Source organism: Larimichthys crocea, chromosome XVIII, assembly GCF_000972845.2.
Source record: "Larimichthys crocea isolate SSNF chromosome XVIII, L_crocea_2.0, whole genome shotgun sequence".
Classification (NCBI taxonomy): Eukaryota; Metazoa; Chordata; class Actinopteri; family Sciaenidae; genus Larimichthys; species Larimichthys crocea.
Genome location: NC_040028.1, coordinates 3,079,047 through 3,101,403, shown reverse-complemented (window position 1 = coordinate 3,101,403; position 22,357 = coordinate 3,079,047). Strand labels below are relative to the sequence as shown.

At 42.1% G+C, this 22,357-nt stretch overlaps 2 protein-coding genes across 3 annotated transcripts in view; both read left to right on the top strand.

The window, feature by feature from the left end:
• Positions 1–512: 512 nt before the first annotated feature.
• On the top strand, positions 513–11,619 carry efhc2 (EF-hand domain (C-terminal) containing 2). Of its 2 annotated transcripts, XM_010750439.3 has the most exons (15): positions 516–656; positions 1,979–2,167; positions 2,440–2,590; positions 2,723–2,946; positions 3,064–3,315; positions 3,923–4,027; positions 4,737–4,875; positions 5,737–5,902; positions 6,029–6,171; positions 6,553–6,749; positions 6,913–7,046; positions 7,406–7,600; positions 9,939–10,031; positions 10,301–10,400; positions 11,008–11,619. In XM_010750439.3, exons 1-15 carry the CDS (start codon positions 615–617, stop codon positions 11,134–11,136), a joined length of 2,259 nt encoding a protein of 752 aa, XP_010748741.2. In that variant the 5' UTR covers positions 516–614; the 3' UTR covers positions 11,137–11,619. The 2 variants fall into 2 exon arrangements, with proteins under 2 accessions (XP_010748742.2, XP_010748741.2); XM_010750440.3 differs by lacking the exons at positions 9,939–10,031; positions 10,301–10,400; positions 11,008–11,619 and adding an exon at positions 8,008–8,161 and having other exon boundaries at positions 513–656.
• Positions 11,620–18,900: 7,281 nt separating this feature from the next.
• ndp (norrin cystine knot growth factor NDP) overlaps positions 18,901–22,357 on the top strand; it is a 34,920-nt gene continuing 31,463 nt past the window's right edge. Inside the window, exon 1 of the mRNA XM_027290711.1 lies at positions 18,901–19,204. The gene's annotated coding sequence lies outside the window, so the exon portion shown is untranslated. The remainder of the gene's footprint in view (positions 19,205–22,357) is intronic.

The following is a 22,357-nucleotide window of genomic DNA, read 5'->3' as shown; positions in this document are numbered from 1 at the left end:
AGGCCCCGTTCCATTCAGGGTGCTGCTGTGGCACATGTTTGTTCACTGGAGGATAAATGGAAAAACATTAATTAGTATCACTGGAAACCTTTGTACCTGTGTGATTAAACGTGACAAATCATAAGTTAATGATATGTTGTGTGTATAGTGCAGGTATTTCAATGACAAATTTTACACTGAAAGTATCTCATGTTTTTTTTCTTTGTATTTTTGAGTGGAAATTTCTCTCACATTGTGTGCACATGCATACAGCAGTATGAACTGATTCTCTCTTTTTTTCACACAATTTAATATTTTAAACAACCATATAGACAAATAATGAAACAACACGATGACAGTAAAATGGAGCAACGTAATAAAGTAAAACAACAAATGGAAAAAAACGATAAAACAGATACATAAATAAGTAACGGCTTGGTGTTAAATAATATATTATTAGAATATACAACTTGTGTTCTGATTTGCCGCTGATTGAATGAAACTGGTTTGAATAGGTCGTTGTCAGGAGACGTCCCTAAACATGGTTTCCATGGTAACCAACAACAGACCTCTGGAACTTTCCAGCTGCTCAGTTGTCTGAAGAAAGAAACCCACCCGTTTTGATCATTACAGCCATGGCCTTACCGTTTCTACCCGGGAATTCTCCTAATAAACAGGTACGTTAACTACACGTGGGACATTTGACAGTGAAGCTCGAGTCAGCACTAAGTAGAAATGTAATATTAAAGTAGCAGACTCTCTAGCTAGCTACGCTACATGTGCATTTATTTCGAATTCTAACAAGAAGTCTTTATTGATGAGAGCAGACAACACATGCAGCATGTTTAAGTGACTGGACACCCTACACTCTTCATAAGTGGGTCAAAAATGACCCGTGTTAGAATCCATGTGTTTTTATACTACTTTGTCACTTTGATTAAGAATAATCATTTGTATTATATTTTGGTCCACACAAGAATGATTTCGTGAAAGTATTTTTCACGTTAAACATTTTTATAAAATTGGAAAAGAAAATTACACAACAGCAATAGAACAATGTCAACACCCGTTCAGTGGTGTGTGTGTGTTCTACTGTATACCTAGCCATGACACTTTGGATGAGGAAACATAAAAGGAAGAGAATGACAAGTAAACTTATTGGTCAATATGAAGCTAATATATATATATATATATATAATCAATATATACTATATATATATATATATATATATATATAAATGCACACATGCATGCGGCGCAGAGCATACAGTAATGTCAGATAGCTTGGTTAGCTAGCTAGTTTTGCAAACAATAAAGTAGGCAAATTTGATGATAGAAGATGGAACACACACCCTTTCACACACACATACACACAGAATAATGTTACTCTTTCACACAGTAGTGATGAATGACATGCATACACATTTCACACTATATCCCGACAGTCACAGTTGATAAGAATCAAAGGTTCCCATGAAATTCCATAGGATGTGAATGTGGGTCATTTTGACCCACCTATGGAAGCTGGGGTAGTAATATAAAAACTGCAATTTTGGAAAATGTATAAAAGGTAAGTTAAAAAATATAATGGCATGATATCAATAACATGTTTTTTGAGGAATAGCTGGAATATGAAATGAGAACAACTTTTCATTGCGAGGATATTGCAAGAAAACAACCTCACTGGGTCATTTTTGACCCCATCATGCATCTAAGGGTATGATACAAGCTGAAGTGACATAAAGCCGTTCCATAAAGACCAACGTTACAGGAACCTTCTAGTTAAACCATGACAACATAACAACTTGTCTGCAGTGAATACAAGCCTTTAAAAATTTTATGATCTTAATAACACTGAATTAAAATCAAAGAAGTCATTTCTAGGTTAGTATTACACTTACCGGTACACATATTATGCAAATACACACATGTGTGTGTGTTTTCTAATAGAAAGTGATGATTCTATCCAGGCTGACACTTTCTCTCTTCTGTTCTCCAGCTGGGGAAGGAGAGATTTCACAAATCCCAACATTTTGACTATTCCAATGGAGTTCATATGTTGGTGGGATCTGCGAAGCCAGGCATCGGAGGAGAGCTGTTAGCTGACCAGAAGATTAAACCAAAATATTCTGTTTACCCTCAAGGACAGGGCAGTCATTTACCATCATGGGTAGCCTTTGACAAACAGGTAAACAGTCTGAAATTGATCATGACATTAATTGTTTTACCAGCTATACACACATATTTTTGTCCACAGTTGTTAAGGTTGTTACGGGTTATATATGACTCCTATTTAGTATGTTAATATGTCAGTTGGTATAGTAAAGTACCTCCAGTAGATTGTACTATTGACCCAGTTAGTCTTAAGAATTTCATCAATGCTGCACTAGCATGAACATTTTCATGTCTGTGAAAGTCAATGATCATCATTTGATAAAATGCCTTTTTTTGCCCCTGTAGGCCTTGTGTTTTGAAGCATACTTTCAGGAGGCTGTGCTTCAGTCACGAGATGAGACATACAGAATCAGGAAGTGTAAAATCTTCTTCTACCTGGAAGATGATACCATACAGGTGGTGGAACCAGAATACAAGAACAGTCGCATCCCTCAAGGTGTCTGTAACATTACAGCAAATGTCTTGAGACTATAGCTCAAATGAAGTTAACACTTAACTTTACTGAGAGATGATGAGCAATTTAATACTTGCAGCTCAACATTGCTGTGTTTGCTGTTCTTTGTGGCAGGAACACTTATTTATCGCCAGCGTATCCCACTGCCACCACCGGATGATGACCAGTTCTACAACATCTTCCATTTTAACATCAGCCAACAGATGGTGCTGTACTCACGCACATTCACTCTGACCAACTGTGACTCTTTTACAAGGAATTTTCTCACAAAACTTGGGGTGCACCTAAATGACAGTACCACTGTACCTGATGACCCCTACAGCAACCTCCGGGAAGAGGTATACATTATATAAATTTCACATTTTTCTATGAATTATGTTTTTAATGAAGTGATAGTTTAGTCTATAAAATGTCAATAATAATTTATTCATTTATTTACATGGTCCCTCATCCAGACTGAGAAAAGCATGAAGCCACTTCGGCCATATGAGAGGCATGACACACTTAAGCAATTCCTGGACCATGACCGCAAAGTCCTGCGCTTCTTTTGCCTCTGGAATGACACAGGGAGCGTTTTTGGGGATTCCCGGGACCTCATACTGCACTACTTCCTGGCTGATGACACCATAGAGATCCGGGAGGTCATCTCACCAAACTCCGGGAGAGATACCGTGGCCAAGTTTTTACACCGCAGCAAACTACCTAAGGTGAAGCATCATGATACAGTGATAACCAGAGTCTCTACAAATTCTTACAGGTGATAAGGAACATCGAGGGAGTATATGAATGTAGCAGAACGTCTTCCACAGTTTGTCTAAGTCTGTTCATTTTCCTTGTCTATGAGCACATTTATAGCTAGTTATTCCAAACCCAAAGGCTTGCAGTGCCTCTCTTTCTGGGTTGTTGACTTCTTTTCATCTGTCTCCCACCTTCCCTCCCCTCAATAAGACCTAATTCATTCTGACAGGACTGCTGTAGCATCCAATTTCCCTCAAGCATTCTGGCTTTCTCCTCCAGTTACTGATTGAAGCCTAATTCATCTTGAAAGAGAGCCAGGCCTCAATCGTGCATGTGTGTGTGTGTGTGTTTTCAGTCCAGTAATTTTGTTTCTTCTGATGCTTTTTATTAAATGTCACCCCCAAAGGTTGACCAGAATCCACCATCCAATGGTAAACCACCATGTCCTCAAGGATAGATCACATCTTTACTCTTTCTCTTCATTCTGTCCAAACCCGTTGAGTTCTGTGAAGATCTTGTTTAATGTGTTTTGTATAACAGTTTCTGTCCTTCAGTTGTTTTGTTATTTGTCTGTAGTGTCCAGCCCGAATGAAGCAGCCTGGAGAGATCACAGACCGCACGGTGCTCAATGTGTTTGCCTCCCCAAGTCAGGGAAAACGCTTCATACTGGACAGCCTCAAGGTATGTCCTGTCTGAGCCACACTCAAACTACAAACATGTTGAACATGACAACAAGGAAAATAGAGATGAAAAGTGAAATGTTCATTGTGGGGTCATAAAGTGACTTGGCAGTGAGAGAGTCTATTATATAACCCAGGAGTTGCACTCTTGGCAGTAGGCCTAAAACTAAGCTATTCTGTGTGGCCAAAAGTATGGGGTGATTAAGGTCAAATTTAGTGTAATTGTAACTGTAATTGGATTACAGTTTAGTTCATCTCAATCTTAATAGCATAGTCATGCTATATTGAAGACAGGTTGTATGAATGTATCAGTGTATTCTTGACTGTAGATGGCGGTCAGCATGCCCCCAGTTTAGTGAAGCAGACAGAGATCCCAGCATAGAAACACTGCTGTGGAAATGGTCAGCAGAAAAAAGTATTTTGGCTACATAAAAAAGGTAAAAGGTCTTTTAGTGTGAGCTATACAGTATTAAGAATATTTTCTCTTTACCTTGCTGTCAGACAGACTTTTTCTTTGGTGCTTACTGTAGAACATGTGTTTTTCTGGCTGTGCAGTTGTAGATCTACAGTGTGATACAGTAGCACCAGGAATCATTAACATGAATGCAATCTAAACATACATTTAGCCAAATTAAATCAATGAAATGATTCCACAGCTGTTTCTCTCACTCATCTCATTCTTCCCTCTTTCTTCTCTGTCTGTCTTCCAGACAGGCGCTGTCCATGAGGACTTTTATAAGGACTGTGATCTGACTGTGGGTGGGGAGGTGAACGTGTGGGGCAGAAGAGTGATCATCACTGACTGTGATGACTTCACCAAAGACTACTACCGCTCCAAATATGGCATAGGTAACCCATCCTCATGTATTTTTCTTTTTTTTTTTTTATTTCAGTATGGGTACAAATGTTTTGACTAAATTCTGTACTGTGACATCAAAAGTTTTATCTGTGCAAAAACATGTGGAGCAAAATGAAGTGAATAATAATGTAATATATGTTGACATTGGCGTTTCCTTTATTTCCAAAGGCAGAATGAAATAAATCTAGTCACACATTTGAATGGATTTTTAGTCATCAGTTGTTCATACCTGCAGTACGTTCATCTGAACACTAAGAGGCAGTAAGAGCAAGCACCAGCAAGAGTTGTTACCTTCCTACAAAACCAATCACTGAGACTAGCGCTGCATTGTTTTTATCTCTATACTTAGTCCAACTGAAGTGTTCTGAGTAAGACTGTTTTTCAAACTGGACTGGGGTTACTCGGTATCTTTATAATGTTCTGGTTCTCTCGATCACTCCCTGGTAAGTGGATAAAAGAAACCAATTACAGAGTTCAGCACCACTGTCCTCCTAATATTAGATATCCTGGCCCTCCAGCACAGCTATTTCTCCATGTCTCCATGGTTAAAGGTAGTGGGGACCGCAGGAGGCACACCGCTCTCCAGCAGGAGAAACCCCAGCTGGTCCTGCATGTGTCTGCCACCCTGGTAGGTTTTGGGGCTCACTGCATTAGTCACAGTAGAAAACCAGGCGGAGCCCTTGGTTAAAGGCCACTCTGATGGAGAGTTCTGTCTGACTGAGTCAGAGGTCAGCTCAGGGGTACAGTCAGAACCAAGCTGCTGGGATCCTACATGGATCATTTCAGCCCTCCTCCTAGGTTGCTTTCTTCTCTTAAGTGTTTTGTCTTTTCTTTCTCCTTCCTACTCTCAGAGGACTTCACCCCAGTGCAGTACAAAGCTTCCACAGCCCCCCAAACCCTGAGGCCTGTGCCCCCCTACAATGGCTTTGGCTCAGAGGAGGACTCACTAAGCTCCTGCAAGGGCCTTCTGCCCAAGCCTCCAAAGGCAGATTTCCAAAAATTCATGGAGAAAGACAGGTTGGATGAGTTGAACATGCAGTCACAATCAAATACACACTGAAATGTTGTATAATAATGTATGTAATAACATAATGTATATGTGTTAGTGGAGGCCCTCAATAGTGTGTCTTTATGTCCCCCTAGATGTGGCCTAGATAGTAATGTGCTGAATTTCCGTGCCAAGATGGTGACCACCGATGCAGTTGACAGAGACAGGGTATTCATCATCTCCTTCTATCTCTGCGATGACTCCATCAGTGTGTTTGAACGTCCACAGAGGAATTCAGGTAAAAATGTTAGGACCATGGTGCACCAGAACTGTTCCCAGGACTTGAGCTACAAATCTATGACTCTCATGGTGGGTTTGTCAGATTCACTTTCCATTTTGACAGTCTTGAAAACAGATGAAACAGATGATGTTTCATGCATAGACCCACTTCTTCAGGGATAGAGCTATTCCCATCAATGTAAATCAATATTTGAGAGGTTTTTTTTTTACAGTTCAAGTTGGATAGTATGTCATGGATTTATGGACTGTTCAGCATGGCAAAAATTAAATGATGTAAAACAAAATAATATGAGTCTGAATTTAAATGTACTTTATATTAAATGCGATTAAAAAATGACCCACCCTTTCATCCTTCCCTCTCTCACATGTCATGCATCAGGTGTGCTTGGTGGTAAGTTTCTGCAGCGTGGTCGTATAAAGAAGCCAGGCCAGGAGCTGTTTAAGAGCGAGCTGTCTGAGTACTTCACAGCTCAGGATCTATACGTGGGAGTTACCCTCTGCCTCAACAATAAGCATTTCCAACTTCTGGATGCTGATGAATACACATTTAACTACATGGAGCAACATGCCGAGGAGGTAGGGAGGGAACTTAAGGAGAAATATTTGTTTCCTGTGGTTTTCTAGGAGTTAGCCTCTGTCAGCTATTAGCTGTGTGTTACTATAAGGCATCCATTTTATCCTTAGTGTTACTTAATGCTATGTGTGATTAAAGATTGTATTTCTGTGTAATTGTCCAAAGTTCCCCAAAGCCAATGTGGGCAACATCCTCAGTAAACTACGTTCCACTCCAGAGGAGAAACAGAGTGAAATCAGGAAGTTCCTGGCTCTCAGTGACCCCAGCAATACTGGTTTCATCCCGTATGAATCACTCAGGTACATTGCAGAATAAACTAAATAAATCGTTTGGTGTTCCCCTCCTGCAATAATATGTACTGGAGTGGATGATCAGTTGTTAGCCCATCTGGTACTACCCATCTGATCATAAAGTGTAATTCCTGCTAACATTATAATGATAATTAGCAATTATACATAGTGTACAACCAGGAAGAAGAAATCAAATAGGTGGCAGGAAGCTTACATAGTGACAAAGCATATCATACAGTTCAACTATTCAAACAGCGGCTGTGTGTGTGTGTGTGTGTGTGTGTGTGTGTGTGTGGTGTGTGTGCGCATGCGTGCGCGCGTGTGCATGCATGCGTGTGTGTGCGCACGTGTGTGTGCGCACGCCATAGGGGCCTGCTAATGGGCCTGGACTGCGGTCTGTCTGTGCATGAGGTGCTGGTTCTATGCCGACGTTTCTCAGAGCGTGAGCAGCCTCAGGTGGACTTGGGTCTGATGCTGGCTGTGGCCCAGGACTTCCTTAAAAAGAAGAACTTTGAAGAACTCCCCGACATGGCCAGAGCCTTCACACACCAGGATCGACACAAGTAGGAGCACACACACACACAAACACACAGATGTTAACACTGTTAGAGCAGAAACACACACACAGACAGATAGCTTCACAACAAGACATCAATCGTGCAGCTAGTGGCCCCATATCTCAGAGGAACAATTAGTTCCAGCAGTGTGAGAGTGGAGCATTGGAACCAGATGGACCCTAAAGACCTGTATGGCATGTAGCTCTGCAGTCCAGAGGACACACAAAAATATTTGGTCTGTTTCTGTCTGTCTTTGTGCATAAGACCACATGCCTATTCCATGTATGCAGTATAGAATTGCCAGTCCATATGTAGTAGACCTTTAACACGGGCGGGTTAGCTGACATGGAGGTCAACAGTGCCACAAGGTTAATCTGACTTGTCTGTTTATGTGGCTGTGTTGACAATCTCAGCTAGTGTCAAACTGTTCATCAACATCCCTGTAATGAAGATGGCATGACAAGAATGGACCTCTGCACCGCACAGCATCACTGTGGAAAACAGCTGTGGCCAGAGGAGAAGCATCCTCTGTTTTACAAACACACATTCTTTTTATGCAAATTAAATTTGAGACAATTGCATGGAAATTGGTATTTTTGCTATTTAGCACCCCCAGAGTGTAAATATGTTCAGCTGTACTCGAGTATTTGTTCTGATTACATTACTTATGATCAAAGACTGGCGAGTCGACAACTTTGCTAACAGCTAATCATCAACCAGCTCACCAACAGCAGCTAATATTACTGACTAGTCCAACAGCAGTCAGCCCAGTTCGGTGTCTGTCTTTCAGCCTTTTATTTCACCAAGCTCTCACCAACCACTAAAAGTCAGTCCCACATTTACTCTTGTCCGGCAGCTTCTTGTCCTCTTTGGTCTTTTCACCTCTGTCATCATGTTACATTGACCACTTGCCCAGCTCCGGTTCTGGCATGACATAGCCTTACTCCCCATCAGCATTCCCCTGCACCCCAGCCTGAAAACCTCCTCTTGCAGGTGGTACAAACACTAACACTCCCCCAGTGCTCTGAGCTTACAGTCCTGGCAGCCTAGCTAACAAACCGAGCTAACATTGGCTAACAGCAGCTACAGTTGTCAGCAGTTTACTTCACTGTCCATCATAAACTCTGTAAGTCACAGAGAGTTGAGGCGGAGCAGCCAGAGGACATCAGAGGGAAAACCAGAAAACATTTTCTCCATAAAATATGATCCAGTTTCACCAAAATCAGTCAAATAGTTGTGTAGGTAAAGTAGATTTATGACTTACATACCCGAAGCACGAAGTTACAAAGTGCGAGACCAGACATAGGACCATTCACCTGATTACGAGTCAGTGTAGTGGAGAAAAGTTGCTTTAAGAAGCCTTTTTCCTCAAATATTATTTTTTTTTTAAGCTTGTTTTCATGAATTGTATTTGTCCAAAAGAGGTTGAATGGTAAAGTTTGCATGAATTATAGTCATTATCAGTGCGAAGTGGGCAACTACATAGATAGTTAAAAACAAATGGTTGTAACCACATGTCCGGACAAAAACAGAAATACGATTTATTAAGCTGTCAGGCCGGACTCAATACAGGACTCAGATGCTGAGGTGTCAGTGAGCAGATTTTATTGAGAAAACAAAATCCTCTCAACAGAGTGATACAACAAACAGGCTATGAAAAACTGACCTAACTAGGGAAAACAAAAAACACTCCAAAGGAGGAAAAACTCTAAACTAGTTATGAAAAATGGATCAAAATCAAAATCACTCACAAAGAGGAAAATCAACAGGCTGCAAAACATTAACTGAAATCTCTCCAAGGGAGGCTGAAAAAACAACTAAACTAATCTCTATGAAACAAAAGCTAGACGAAGAAAATTAAAAAAAAAAAAAAAAAAAAATCACTCTTATGAAGAGAAAACAAAAACTCACGAACAAAACACTATGACCGTGGCATGGCTTGGAAACGGCTTTGGTGCACGATCGGAAGACGAAACACTTCGGCACAGGACAGAGGGAGACGCAGACAAGATATACACAGGGTAATGGGAAACAGGTGGAAACAATCAGGGCGGGGAAGACAATCAGACCGGTGACACATGAGGAAGGGCAAGTGACCTGAAACGAGAGGGCAGGTAAATATCTAAATAAAACAGGAAATGACAAGACAACAAAATCCCAACTTGACCTCACTGTGGTGTGACATAAGCTGTATGTACAGCTGATGTCTTTTATAAAACCTAATCATTGTAGAAACACACATGCATGAGCTTCATTTCCACTCCACAGTTATGCATAACCTCTTGTTTTATTTATTTTTTCTTACATTGGATACCTGCATCCCTGCTTTGCTATGTCCCTCCAGAACTGGTCGTCTTTCCACCAAAGAGACAAGGACTGTCTGTAAGGCCTTCCAGCTTCCTCTGCCTGACAACCTGCTGGGAGGTCTGCTCAGCAAGTAAGAGCCCACTAATCACAGCACAGTTCAGGCTAGAACAGTTCAAGGACCCACTGCATTTTCAGAGAGGTTTTGAATGATTCATTTCATTCATTGTAAAGTATAGCCCAGATCTTGAGACAGAAAATGTTTTGGTATGGATGAAAAATCTCTCAACCTGCATTTAGAATGTAACCGTGCATTGAAAGTAGAGCAAAATAGCTTAATGTTATTTGGGGACCACTGCATAGTTTGTACCTGTTTCTAATCTGGATGCATGTCTGCTGTAGATTTGCAGATGGGGATGACATTGACTACCATGCATTCCTGGCAGGCATTAACTGGATAGAGCACCCTGCTCCCTCAGTAGTGCCTGAAGACACCTTCAAGGTAAGAGAGAGAGGGAGAGAGAGAGAGAGGGCGGACAGCAGTGTGTAACAGCAAAAACAAAAAACACAGAAAAATGTAGAAAGCAAAGGGGCATCTTTTTAAAGAGAGTGAATCAGATGAACCTCAGCAAGTGAGTTCACACAATCTACATTTTACCCCTACCTGTAATGACTCAGTTGGTAAGTGAGCCAAAAGCAGAATCTTAACTCTTAAAAGGGGTGTGGGTCAGTGTGTATGTGTGTATGCGTCAAAGCCCAAACTAGTTTCTGCCCTCCTTTAGACAAAACCTGGCCACTCAACCTTGTGCACCTTTGAAGGTGTCACCAGTATTGTGACATAGTGACATCAGCTCCAGATCGATCTCTAGTCTCTGCTGCAGTCCAGGAGCTGTTTAGTACTGCCAGTTTTCCTCCTTTCTTATTCTTCATAATATTTACACTCTTGGTACTAATTCAATTCGTTTTCTGTGTAAAAGATTTAATCAGTCTAATAGAGGTAAAGGACACTTTCTTTTTGAAAACTTTAAACAAGGCAGTGTTAGATAACTTTTAACACATGCATTGCGGTCAGAGTTGCGTAGTAAGTTGTGTATTCCTGTCATCTCCAGTTTGAAATGGATGCGAGGTTTGATGCTGGTGGGGCTACAGTGAAAAACATCAACTACTCTTCCCTCCTGGGTGACGTATTCAGCCTTCAGTCAATCAACGGTGACCCAACAACCGCCACATCAGCATAGACACAAAGTGGAAGGTGGAATAAACATATGCACACACAACTTTAATTAAAGAACATGGTCCGTCAGCTAACCAACATGTGTTTTCATTGTGTCCCTCCATAGAGATGTGTAAAACTTAAAGGGAGGTGAGATGTGTGTGCACAACTAGAAAGTTTGTTGTCTTGTATATGAATGATTTGGTAGTAATGGCCTGTTAGCTAACAGTCAAGTTAACTGGAAAATGTATGCTTTTTGATGTGCTTGTGTGTTTACCTGAGTTGGTATAAATCCCTCTGAGACATGGCAAAAGACATGAGGCGTTAAAGCAGAACCATATTTCAGCTCTGGGCAGCATGTGTGCAACACATTATGATGACAGGGTATTACACTGCATCCACCAGACCTGTTGATAAGACGGGAAATTGTCCTTAGAATGAATGTCTATTGACTATAAACTGGCTCCATCTCAATCCAGTTTATTGTTTGTCACATATACCTATAAAAGAACAATCACAGTAAAATGTCTTTCTGTGAGCTGCAAACAATGCCTAAGGTTTTTTTTTTTTTTTTTGCAGTGTCTGTTCTAGTTGTGTATTAAACAGGCAGAGCACCACCTGTTTTACCTTCAGCTGAACAAACCACTCTCTGCAGGGTCTTGTGGTCTTGTTTTGTGCTTTTGTACTAGACAGTGATGTTCCCTGTCAGGACTGTCTTGATGGTGTAGGAGTAGAAATTCCTCAGTATTTGAGGGGATACCTGTAATTTTGTCAAAAATCTGTGCCATCTGCGTTGCCTTTCTCACCACAGAATCAGTATGCAACATCTAGATCTGTCATAGTTTTGATTGTCTGTGTTTTCCTGTTTTATTTTGTAGTTCCACTGTCACCTGTCACTGCACCTGCCCCTGATTTGTTTCACCTGTGTCTTATTAGTCCTGTCTATATAGTTCCTGTGTTTCCTTTGTTTCCTTGTCTGTCCATTCATGGTTTCTTGGTTTCTGTCTGTTCATGATTTCATGTTGTTTCTTGGTTTCTGTCTGTTCATGGTTTCATGTTGTTTCATGGTTTCTGTCTGTTCATGGTCTGTCCATTCATGGTTTCTTTCCATTCAAGTGTGTGATTTAATGATCTCTCTAAATCCAGCTGCCTCACAAGGTGCCCACAGCTGTAGGAAGTACAGATAAAGATGGGCTGTAATGAGTCCAAAAGTCAGAGTGTATCCAGGCAACAAAGATATGAAACATCATCCGGGCCAAATCTCACATTGAAAGAAGGTAGACAAAATAGAATGGAGACATTTTCTATCAGCCTGGTTAGGTTTGAGGTTTATTAACATATCAGTGGTTTATAAGGGATATATATTGCCTATATTAAATGCAAACATATATAAGCATACAGAGGAGAGTATTGGGAGATTAAGAAGATCTGCACCATCATTATGTGTTTGGCTAAAAAGACTTGTTCAGGTTGAGGCGCCACTGTAATCAGAGCCTGCAGTGCAAATTCTAGTAAGGGGATAAGTCAAACATTAGGTAATCAACCACCAAGTCCTTTCTGTGTAACCAACAGACACATGCACTCACCCCTCCTGCCTTACCCCCTTTACACTGAGCACAGAAACAGTGCATTACATCACCCCCGGCATTATCAGGTCCTCTCTGTCTGCTTTCACACATACTAAAATATTAGCTTCCCCAGTCACCCACCAGCCAAAGACAAAGGGTGACGTCGGTGCGGTTGCTGGTGGCAGGGAGCTTCCTGAGTACATGCTTGGTCTTTTTTCGTCTTCTGTAGCATGGTGTGAGGAACTTCAACACGTTCCCCCCCTCCTTCCTCATCCACCGCTCCCTCTCCTCCTGTCACTCTGTCTCTTTGTGCCCACATTTCCCATTTTCTGCCCTGTCATGCTCTGTGGCACAGCAACAGCAAACTGAATGAGTGCGCCCTCATCAGTGGTCTTTGAAATCTGGTTGTCATGTATAATGTACAGAACATCTTGTAGGATTAGTCAAATAGTACATTGATTTTTGATAAGAAATCCCACAAAGTCTAAAACAGCAATGTGTTAAGTGTCTCTCAATACTTTCCATTTTCTCCAGCCCATCTGTGGCTTTCAGGACCGTGGCCAGATGTCGCAACGGTGACTCACCGATGTGAGTTTTTTAATAGTTTCTGGACAACAATGGAGGAACACGGTGCATTAGGCTTAGGATACACAGACAATTCTTGTTACTAGGATCAGTTCATTGTTGATTTTGGTATTTTCATGGGATTGATGACAGTAAGAATATTACTAACATGATCCTGATAGATTTCTTTATTCAATATATGATACACAGGTGGCTCATACCATGTAGTTGTGACACTCCCATTTTGATTCTTGTCAGTGAAGAAAAAATACCATAATAAAATATTCTAAACAAAGCGGCAGAGGCCAGGGAAGCCCTTGAACTGGCATGTATATAATGCAACATTTCGATGTGGTTTCATAGATGTATGTAGTAGTTTTATTGCCTTAATTGAATTTCATTGATACTGGTCTACATGTTGTATGAGAGGACCTTGGCATCTTCATCTTCCCTGAACACAGGAATAAAACTACCATGAATCCTCCTCCCAGATGATGTCCTCTCTCAGCATGCAATGTTCTGTAGATGTGGTGTGAATGACAGCTTTCTGTTGTTTCTGTCTCTGCTCAGCAGAAGCAGGACATGGAGGCTCACTGTAAAGAATCTTGTTCTCCAGTTTTGTCCTCGTTCCACTTTACTGCTGTTCTGCTCAGGAGCACTGCACTGTAAAAACTGATATACATGGAAGGTCATAAATGTCTCTGGAGTTAGGAGGATCGGAGTGCATTTGTGCACATGCAGGTTTATGTGTGTTTGCATGCATGCATGTGAATGTGCACGTCTGATGCAGTCATGGCTAATCTATGAAGTCTAAACAGATATCTGAGAACAAGAGGGGAAATTTCTGTTTACTGGCTGTGTGCCTTTCTTTTCTCATGACAACAAATCGTAAACCTGGAAGCACACAGACACACACACACATCACAGAGCACCTGCGTTCAGATGTTTTTCTCAGAACTGTTCCCCCAGAGGAGCAAATGTTGGCCCTTCAGTTCACTTTGTGTAATTGATGTCACTGTGTAAGTCTCATGTTTAATATGGTTGCTTCACTTGATTTAATTACACAATTTAAAACAAATTCATTTAGACTGTATGTATGTCCCCTTTCAAAACTGAAAGCTTTGATGTACAGTATGAATAAACATGTTAGCATGATAACATTTGAGAAGTACATCTTGAGATGATGTCATTAGTTTTGCAGGTTTTTAGTCATAAAAATAAACTGAAGTTTTAATCTAGTGATAATGCTATATGAAAAGTTAAAGGTCCGGTGTGTCAGATTTACAGAATATGGCAGGAATATAATAAATACAATATACATGGCTGTGTTTTCATGTTGTGTATCAGACAAATACATCAGTAATCAGTAAATCAGAATAATTATGTTTTTGTTACTAAAAAGGGACTGTGTTCTTTTTCTTGGAGTTGAAGTTGAGTGCATAATCACCAGAAAAGAAGAACCATCATGCTTTTGTTACCTTAGAATGAGGTTACATCTACACACAGCAAGTCCTTTTCCTGTCCATCACATTGAACCTCAATATTTCTACAGTAGCCCTGAACAGATAAACTAAACTCTGGCTTCAGACGGGCATTTTTCTCATGTTTTATGGCCACCGTAATTTCTTGTTTACAATGAGAACAAATGGAGACTGGATAGGGTTTGAAATTGCAACTACATCCCACACACTGGTCCTTTAATTAATGTTAATGAATACAATCGGCCTGGTTCAGACATTTCCAATGCAGAGAAACATTTAAGCCTCAGAAAACACTTACCTACACAGATTTAGCCGTTGTCCAGTTTTGTGATGAAAACCTATGAGTTGGTGTGGGACTGAAAGCTGGTTCAACCGGTGCATTTTTCTTCGGGTTGGGCAACATTTTGTTTATATTTGAGTTTCAGATCATTGCTTTAACAAACTTTGAAATGATTCAGTCAGATTGGACACATTCTTGAATATACATTAATCTTGGCAAAAATGTGTGTCTGCCGGGGTGTTGTTTAGCTCAGTTGGTAGAGCAGCTGCCCCATGTACAAAGGCTCAGTCCTTGCCGCAGCAGCCCAGGGTTAAAATCTGACCTGTGGTTCTTTCCTGCATGTCATTCCCCATCTCTCTCTCCCTGCATTCCTGTCACTCTTCAGCTGTCTCTATCAAAATAAAGCTTAAAAAGGCCAAAAAATAAATAAATCTTTAAAAATGTGTGTCTACCTACCTGTTGGCTTCTTATCAGAAATATGTCAGTTAGCATTGTGTCCCAGGAGGGCTGTATGAAAGATAGAGCAGCCTGTTAAGTGTTCTCTGTCTGGGCTAGACTGGAGGCCTTCTGTAACGGCACTTCTATAGAGAGATGAAGCAAGTTTAGCAGGCATTCTCCCTCATTCCAGTGATTCCTCTGTGCCTATGGGCATTGGCACGGAGGGAGGGGGTGGAGGGAGTGAGGGCTAAGGCTTTACAGGGTCAGCCACTGCCCCAGGTGCACATGGGGAAACACTTAGCTGCTCTCTCATTATTCCATATCTATCGCTGTCTCAGAATTTAACCCACACACACACACAGGGCTGCTGTTCTCATTCCGCATTTAATATCATGCTCTGTGTGTATTTGTGTGTAAATGAACGGATCATTAGCTACACTATAGTCTGCACTCACTGCGTCCTCTGAGTACTATCTGAGAAGTGCAGTCTCTCTTTGATACTGGTGTTTTATTCCTGTATTAGACATTATTCCTCCAAGACCAGACCTGGTACGCTCATCAAACATCAGTTGTCTTTGGCAGCTGCTGTGACATTGCTTTACATGGTCAAGAACAAAGAAAGTTATTCTACACCAATTGTAAATTACAACTTTGGGATTATTTTGTGTTATTTTTGAGCTCTCAGGCTCCCGTTTTTTAGGCAAACCCGCCTGTTTTTCTGTTGCACACCGGTCCACATAAATCTCAAAATTATAGCCTCTTCCTTTTTTTTTCATGGAGCTTAAAATAAGTCTGGAAATCAATCTTCCAAATGAAGACTGAGTACGTCTGTGCACCCTCAGTAGGCCCACAGCTTTGTGCCTCTCACAGATAATATGAACCGGCTTGAAACAGGCTTTCGTGCACTGAAGGAAAGAACAGAGGGCTTTGGTAAAAGACTGACAGAGAAAGATATTTAACTCTTTACTTCTTTTACAATGGAACAAAGTCTGGCCATCAGTGCTCGGACACCATGCCCATAGGCCGGTGAATGTGTGACTCAGGTGTGATTGAGCTGTGATGTGACCCTGCCCTGCTAACAGGATTAGCAGAGATGCAGGAGGAGATGACTCACATCTTGATCAAGATGGGGACAACTGCCACATCACACTCTCACAGTCACTGACTTACATACTGATGTAACAAGCATGCAACCTGACCTGCGGCCTAATCGCTAGTGTGAACAGCCACAGGGTGCGACTGACCAGGCAGTAGTGCATAAGTAAGATGGACTTGTGGAGGGAATAAAAAGTTCATCATCTTAAAAAGCAAATAACGTGTCAACAGCTGTCATATAGGAACAACGTAGCTTTTTATTACTGTCTGTTTACCCGCAACTGCTACAGGAAGTGAACACGTTTTTACAAGTTGTCAGAAAGCTGCCTTTGCGGCAGTACGTCATGTTGCTGTTTCCCCTCCTTTTGCTTGACATATCCTCGGCTCCTGGCTTTCTTCCCCCTCTCTGCCTCTTACCCCACCCTCCTCCCCGCATATGGGATTCACATTTGGCTTGGACGGACATTTTCTTAATGTGATATTATGATACATTATCTGAAGCCATTCACTCCCTGTCACCACCTCTCATGTGGACACAAGTTGAGTAAGCCAAGGAGAGGCAGTCAGATTCTGTCCAGGTGAGTTATGACCATTTCATTTGACACTGTTCACAGTGGTGATCATTTACAACGCCTGAAAGTGTAATCAAAATATAAACTGTGCTTACGTGGGTCTCTCGCTCTCTTTCTCTCTAGGAGCCTGTTGGTGGTGTATAAGTTTTCACCCTCTGCTGCTGCCGGCTGTAAATCGCCTCTGTCGAAGGTGTGTGTGCGTGTGTGTGTGTGTGTGCGTGTGTGTGCGTGCATGTGTGAGGGAACAGAAGGTGAGAAATTTGGGGGTCAGCCGAGGTCTTTCAGGTAATTGTGCTTCTTAAACTTTTGACCCACTAAGCCCCACTTAGTATGGTGCAGCTTACTCCCCTTATTTCCCCAGAGAGTTTTGACTCTGCATACCAGTGTGTGTGTGTGTGTGTGTGTGTGTGTGTGTGTGTGTGTGTGTGTGTGTGTGTGTGTGTCTGTGTGTGTCTGTGTGTATGTGTGATACAATGAGTATCTGAACATATGCTGTCAGCCTCACACAGCTCATGTTATTTTTTCACCTATTCTGGCATTGTGCTCATTGTTATTCCCACTCTGTTTGACCACCCTTTTTCTTGTTTAATCGAGCCCTCCCCAACCTGCTCCCCGTCTGTCTCTGTGAAACATGTTGCATTCTCACTACTTCGCTACTACATGATGCGACTTACTTGTCTGGCTCTGTGTTTTTCTTTTTCTCTAAATTCTCTCTACACCTCAATTAGAGGATTATACCTTTGCTATCTGTGCCAGTTTTTGATCACCCTGCTCATTTTAAACTGTTCAAACATTCCAGAGATGCTGAGAGAGAAGCAAAGCAACTGATGTAATATATCGCAATCATTTGGCAGCAGTTGTGTGCAAAGCCTTGGGAAGATACAGCGGCTCTTGTCTCAGGGTAACGGTGATGCCTCCCTCATTATTAGCTTCCCATTCATCACAGTTTGTCCCTTTTATATCTTCAGGGTGTCTGTCTTCATGTTGAGCCATGTGAGAATGATGGATGAGGTCATTACAGTGTGGATCTGCTCTGCTCAGTGCTTGGCTCGATTGCTGCTGTTTTCAACATTTCCAAACATACAGGGCCATCAGATAATTGTTTACAGATGAAGACAAATAATCCAGAATTAAATGAAAGAGTGAGTTTCAGCCATGCGTAGTGTTTGAGAAATGACCTCTCCATTTCTAATTTTAAACATTTGCAAAACTTGATCATGATAAGTGAAGTTGAAAATGCTTTGAGCTGTTTGTTTTTCTCCTGACATATTTAACATTCCTGATAATATATATGTATATATAACTTATATATAACTTTGCCTACAGGTGGACAATATCTCAGCATCACAGTCTCCACTGTGTTAACTGTCCTTACACCACAGATGTTCCCATCAGGTGGAGATGGCAGAGGTGGGTTATTTAACCTCTTCTTCTTTTCCTCACTTCCTCCCCCTCACCCACCCCACCTGCACACCCCCACCTTTCATGTCATGGTAGGAGAAAGCACGTGAAGAGGAAGGCCACAGGGGCCAGTTGTTTTTAAATAAACTAAATCTGCTAACGGTTTTATAACCCTGACCTCGTAAAACTGGCTGCAGCTTTTGGTCAGTGCTCTCTTGATGGGGTGAGCAGAGCTGTCCAGGGCTGGAATTCCCATTTGCTGCTGTGGAGCGTGTCAGTGCGTCAGCTGGTGTGTGTGAGAGAGAGAGAGAATGAGAGAGAGACGGGGGGGGGGGGGGGGGTATGATATACGATTGCTGTGTCACAATCCACATGTGACGATCGTGCTCACAGGCAGTGCATCCAGGTTTCTCTCTCTTTCTAGTGGTGATTTCCCTGTTAAAGAAAAGTGAGAGACAGTGTGTGAGTGAGTGAGAGAAAGAGAGAGAGGGAGGGAGGGAGAGAGGAGGTTAGAGAGACAGTAGGACAGAGGGAGGAGAGAATAGCGCTCAGACAATCGGTGTGTGAGAGAGGTAAAAGCAGGAGAGAAGAGTTGGCTGGGAAACAATAGTTGAACAACAAATCCAGTGTTGCGTGCAGGATCTCAGCCTCTCTCTGGATCCCTCTGCTGTCTTTCTGCTGCTGGCTGCTGAAGGTAAGACCACCAGCCTGGGTGTCTCACCTCAGGATCAACACACCTACAGCTGCTTATTTTAATACCCAATACACTGAAGATACATTCTCTAAAAACCAAACCTGTAGGTACTTTTGAACAAATCTTTAACTCAGTATGAACTACTACAGGCTGGATGTGAGACGATGTAATGCATTTTTGTTTTACATGTATGCATTGTTGCAGAGCTGTACGTGCATGATCCACGCTCATATTCATGCAGAGTTTTGAGTTAAACTGTTCACGTTTTCTGTTTTGCACATCCCTAAGCTCAGGTGCACATTCCTCTTTTATTGCAGGTATTTTCTGCTCACTATGGGTCCAGAAACTGCAAGTGGTTCTGATTAGGAAACAGTGTGACATGATGTGTAATAGGAGGAAACATCTTGGCGCCGGTAGATTTGCTAATCAGGCACTGACAGCGAGGCTGGAAGGATAGTGGAACTCGCAGAGCTTGTAGGGAGCGTGTGGAGCATGAGGTTAATAGCGGTGTGTGTAACTTCGGATGCGTATGGATATGTGTTTTACAGGTGTGTGCGTTTATGTCTGTGAGGGTGTGATTGACTTGGCCTGTTCTGTTGGACCCCGAGGCTGCTGGCTTATGCTAGGAGATGATGACAGATATAATAGACTCTGTGGTAGGTAGGAGGAGGAGGAGACAAGCTACCACTTCCATCTAACCGAGAAGGAGAGGCGTGTGAGAGAGAGGGAGAAGGTGTTTAAATGAAATATGAAGTGACTACAAGTGACTGAGGGATGATGGGGGGGGGGATCTGAGAAAGAGAAGAGTGAACCCTGTGGAGGACAGGCAGTGCCAGACAAAGAAACAATAAATAGGGGAAACAGAATGTAACTGAGATGTGTGTGTGTGAGCGGGACAGAAAGACGGCTGGAGGAGGTGAGAGTGACAGAGGGTGACACAAGAAAGAGAGAGAGAAAAAGAGGTGGAGATCAATCTGTGTGATCCCTCCAGCCATCCCTCTCCACTTCTAGTGACGCCAGATGAGAAACAATTTGTGTAGAAAAAGAAAGCGTGTGCATCGTCACCTCCAACTAAAAATCACCTTTGAGCTGTTTGGAGAGGAGAAAGGCGAGGGAGGGGAATAGGAGGTGTGTTTGAAAGATCGCACATTCAGCCAGGTGCAGATAGACAGCAATGCTCTGGCAGAGCAGTGCATGGTTAGTTTTTGTGCTCTCATGTTTCATATTCTCACACATGCATGCAAACACACACACACGCGCACACACACACACACACAGGGGCCCATTGTGAGTCTATTTATTTGGACAGTGTTGAAGCTCCGATAGGCAGTTCACAATGTCTCACTGCTGCAGGAATGTACTTCTGACAAATGGATGCTCTGCACGAACCGCAGGCCATCAAGAAGATCCTTACCACCACCCTGCCAGACGAGCATGTGACAGATCTCTGCTGCCCAAGAAGCCTGGTCCAACGCAACAAAACAAACATGCCTACGATTTCTTTGCTCGCTTTTTTTGAGACCGCCCTAGGCTTGGAGCTGAATGGAGGATTGATCTAGTTTCATGCACTGGTTTTAACCTGCCGCTCTCTGCGTTTTCCAGTGTTTTTCTTTATTTTTAATGAGGATGGAGAGGACGCAGATTTAGGATTTGAGGTGCATGTTTTTGATCCAGCAAGATAAGAGATTCTGTCTTTTGTTCTGTTCTATGAAAATAAATTCTAAACAGCACTCCGATTGGCTCCCACACCATGATATGATGAACAATAGCAGAAATAAATAGAAATCACAGAATATTCTTACATATATGTCCCCCACTATCTTCCCTTTCTATCTCTCCACTGTTTCTGCAAAGCCTAAATTGTAAAGCTAACAAAAGCTTAGCTCTGGCTCACATGGCTGTCTGTCATTGGCTGTATACCGCTCTCAAATCCACACTGTTTGTCTTATCTTTACTGGGGGGGATATATTTAGTGAGGAGCTTAGCTTTTAGGAGCTTGGCACATGGGGTGAGGGTGAGTGTGTGTGTCTGAGAGAGAAAGAGAGAGAGGTAGAGTAAGTTTGTGTGTGTGTTTCAGGAGCTGGCGTCAGTAGACAGTGGAAGAGCTTGGCACTCTGCATGCCAAACAGTGTGCGTGTGTGTGTGTGCATGCATATACTGTATATGTGTGTGTGTGTGTTGTTGGAGGACAGGTTTGTGGGTCTGCCCACACCACTTGCCCCAGTCAGGAATCTGCCCTTTAGTTTATTAAAAGCTGGTGAAACAATGGACGTGATAGGTTTGCGGGGGGGGGGTATGATGACGCACTGGTGCAAATCAGAAAGAAGTGTGATGATGTAGTTGGAAAGAAGAAGAAAGGGAGGGCCAGAGATCTGGAAAGGCATTGATGATGGCTCAAAAAATGACACTTCCCCTGCTCTACCTGTCATTTCTCCCTAATACCCTCTCTGCTGGTGTCCTTTGATGCACCTGTTCTATAACCAAGCTGCCCACTGCCACTGGAGACAGACCCGTCCCCAAACAGCAACTGTGTACTCAGCTGCTGGCTGGCCTGGGTGATAAAGCGGAGGATCCCTCTGAAGATTTGGCTCCTCAGCCTGACCTATGTGCCATCACTCATCAGCAATGTTTAGAGCACCAGAGCAGAGACAATACCACAGGACACAGCCCTTCATACTGTGTGTGAGAACAAAAACCCATAAGTAAGGTGGGCACAGGGATATTTATACACGCACCCCACTGCTAAGAACAAAACGTAAAATGTGGACTGAGAAAGTCTGTTCTACACAACATATGGCTCCAACAGTTGGCAGGCTTCATGGTGTGTCACTTTTCATAACAGATTTTGAGATAATTGTTTCACTTTTACGTCCAGCAAAAGTCTTATTTTGCACCTCAGATCTTTCGTGCGTCAGTGTGTTTTCATAAGTAAAAAGAGGCATTAAGGCTGCTACTACCAATTCTATTCATTATTGTATCTCCTATTGTGTTATAGTCATACATTTTTTTAGAATCATTTGCAGTGTAAATTGTGTTTTTTGACAAGCATCCTGAAACAAGGAAAAAAAAGTAGGTCTTAAATTATTAGATCTAGTTATCATTGTGTGTGTGTGTGTGTGTGTGTGTGTGTGTGTGTGTGTGTGTGTGTGTGTG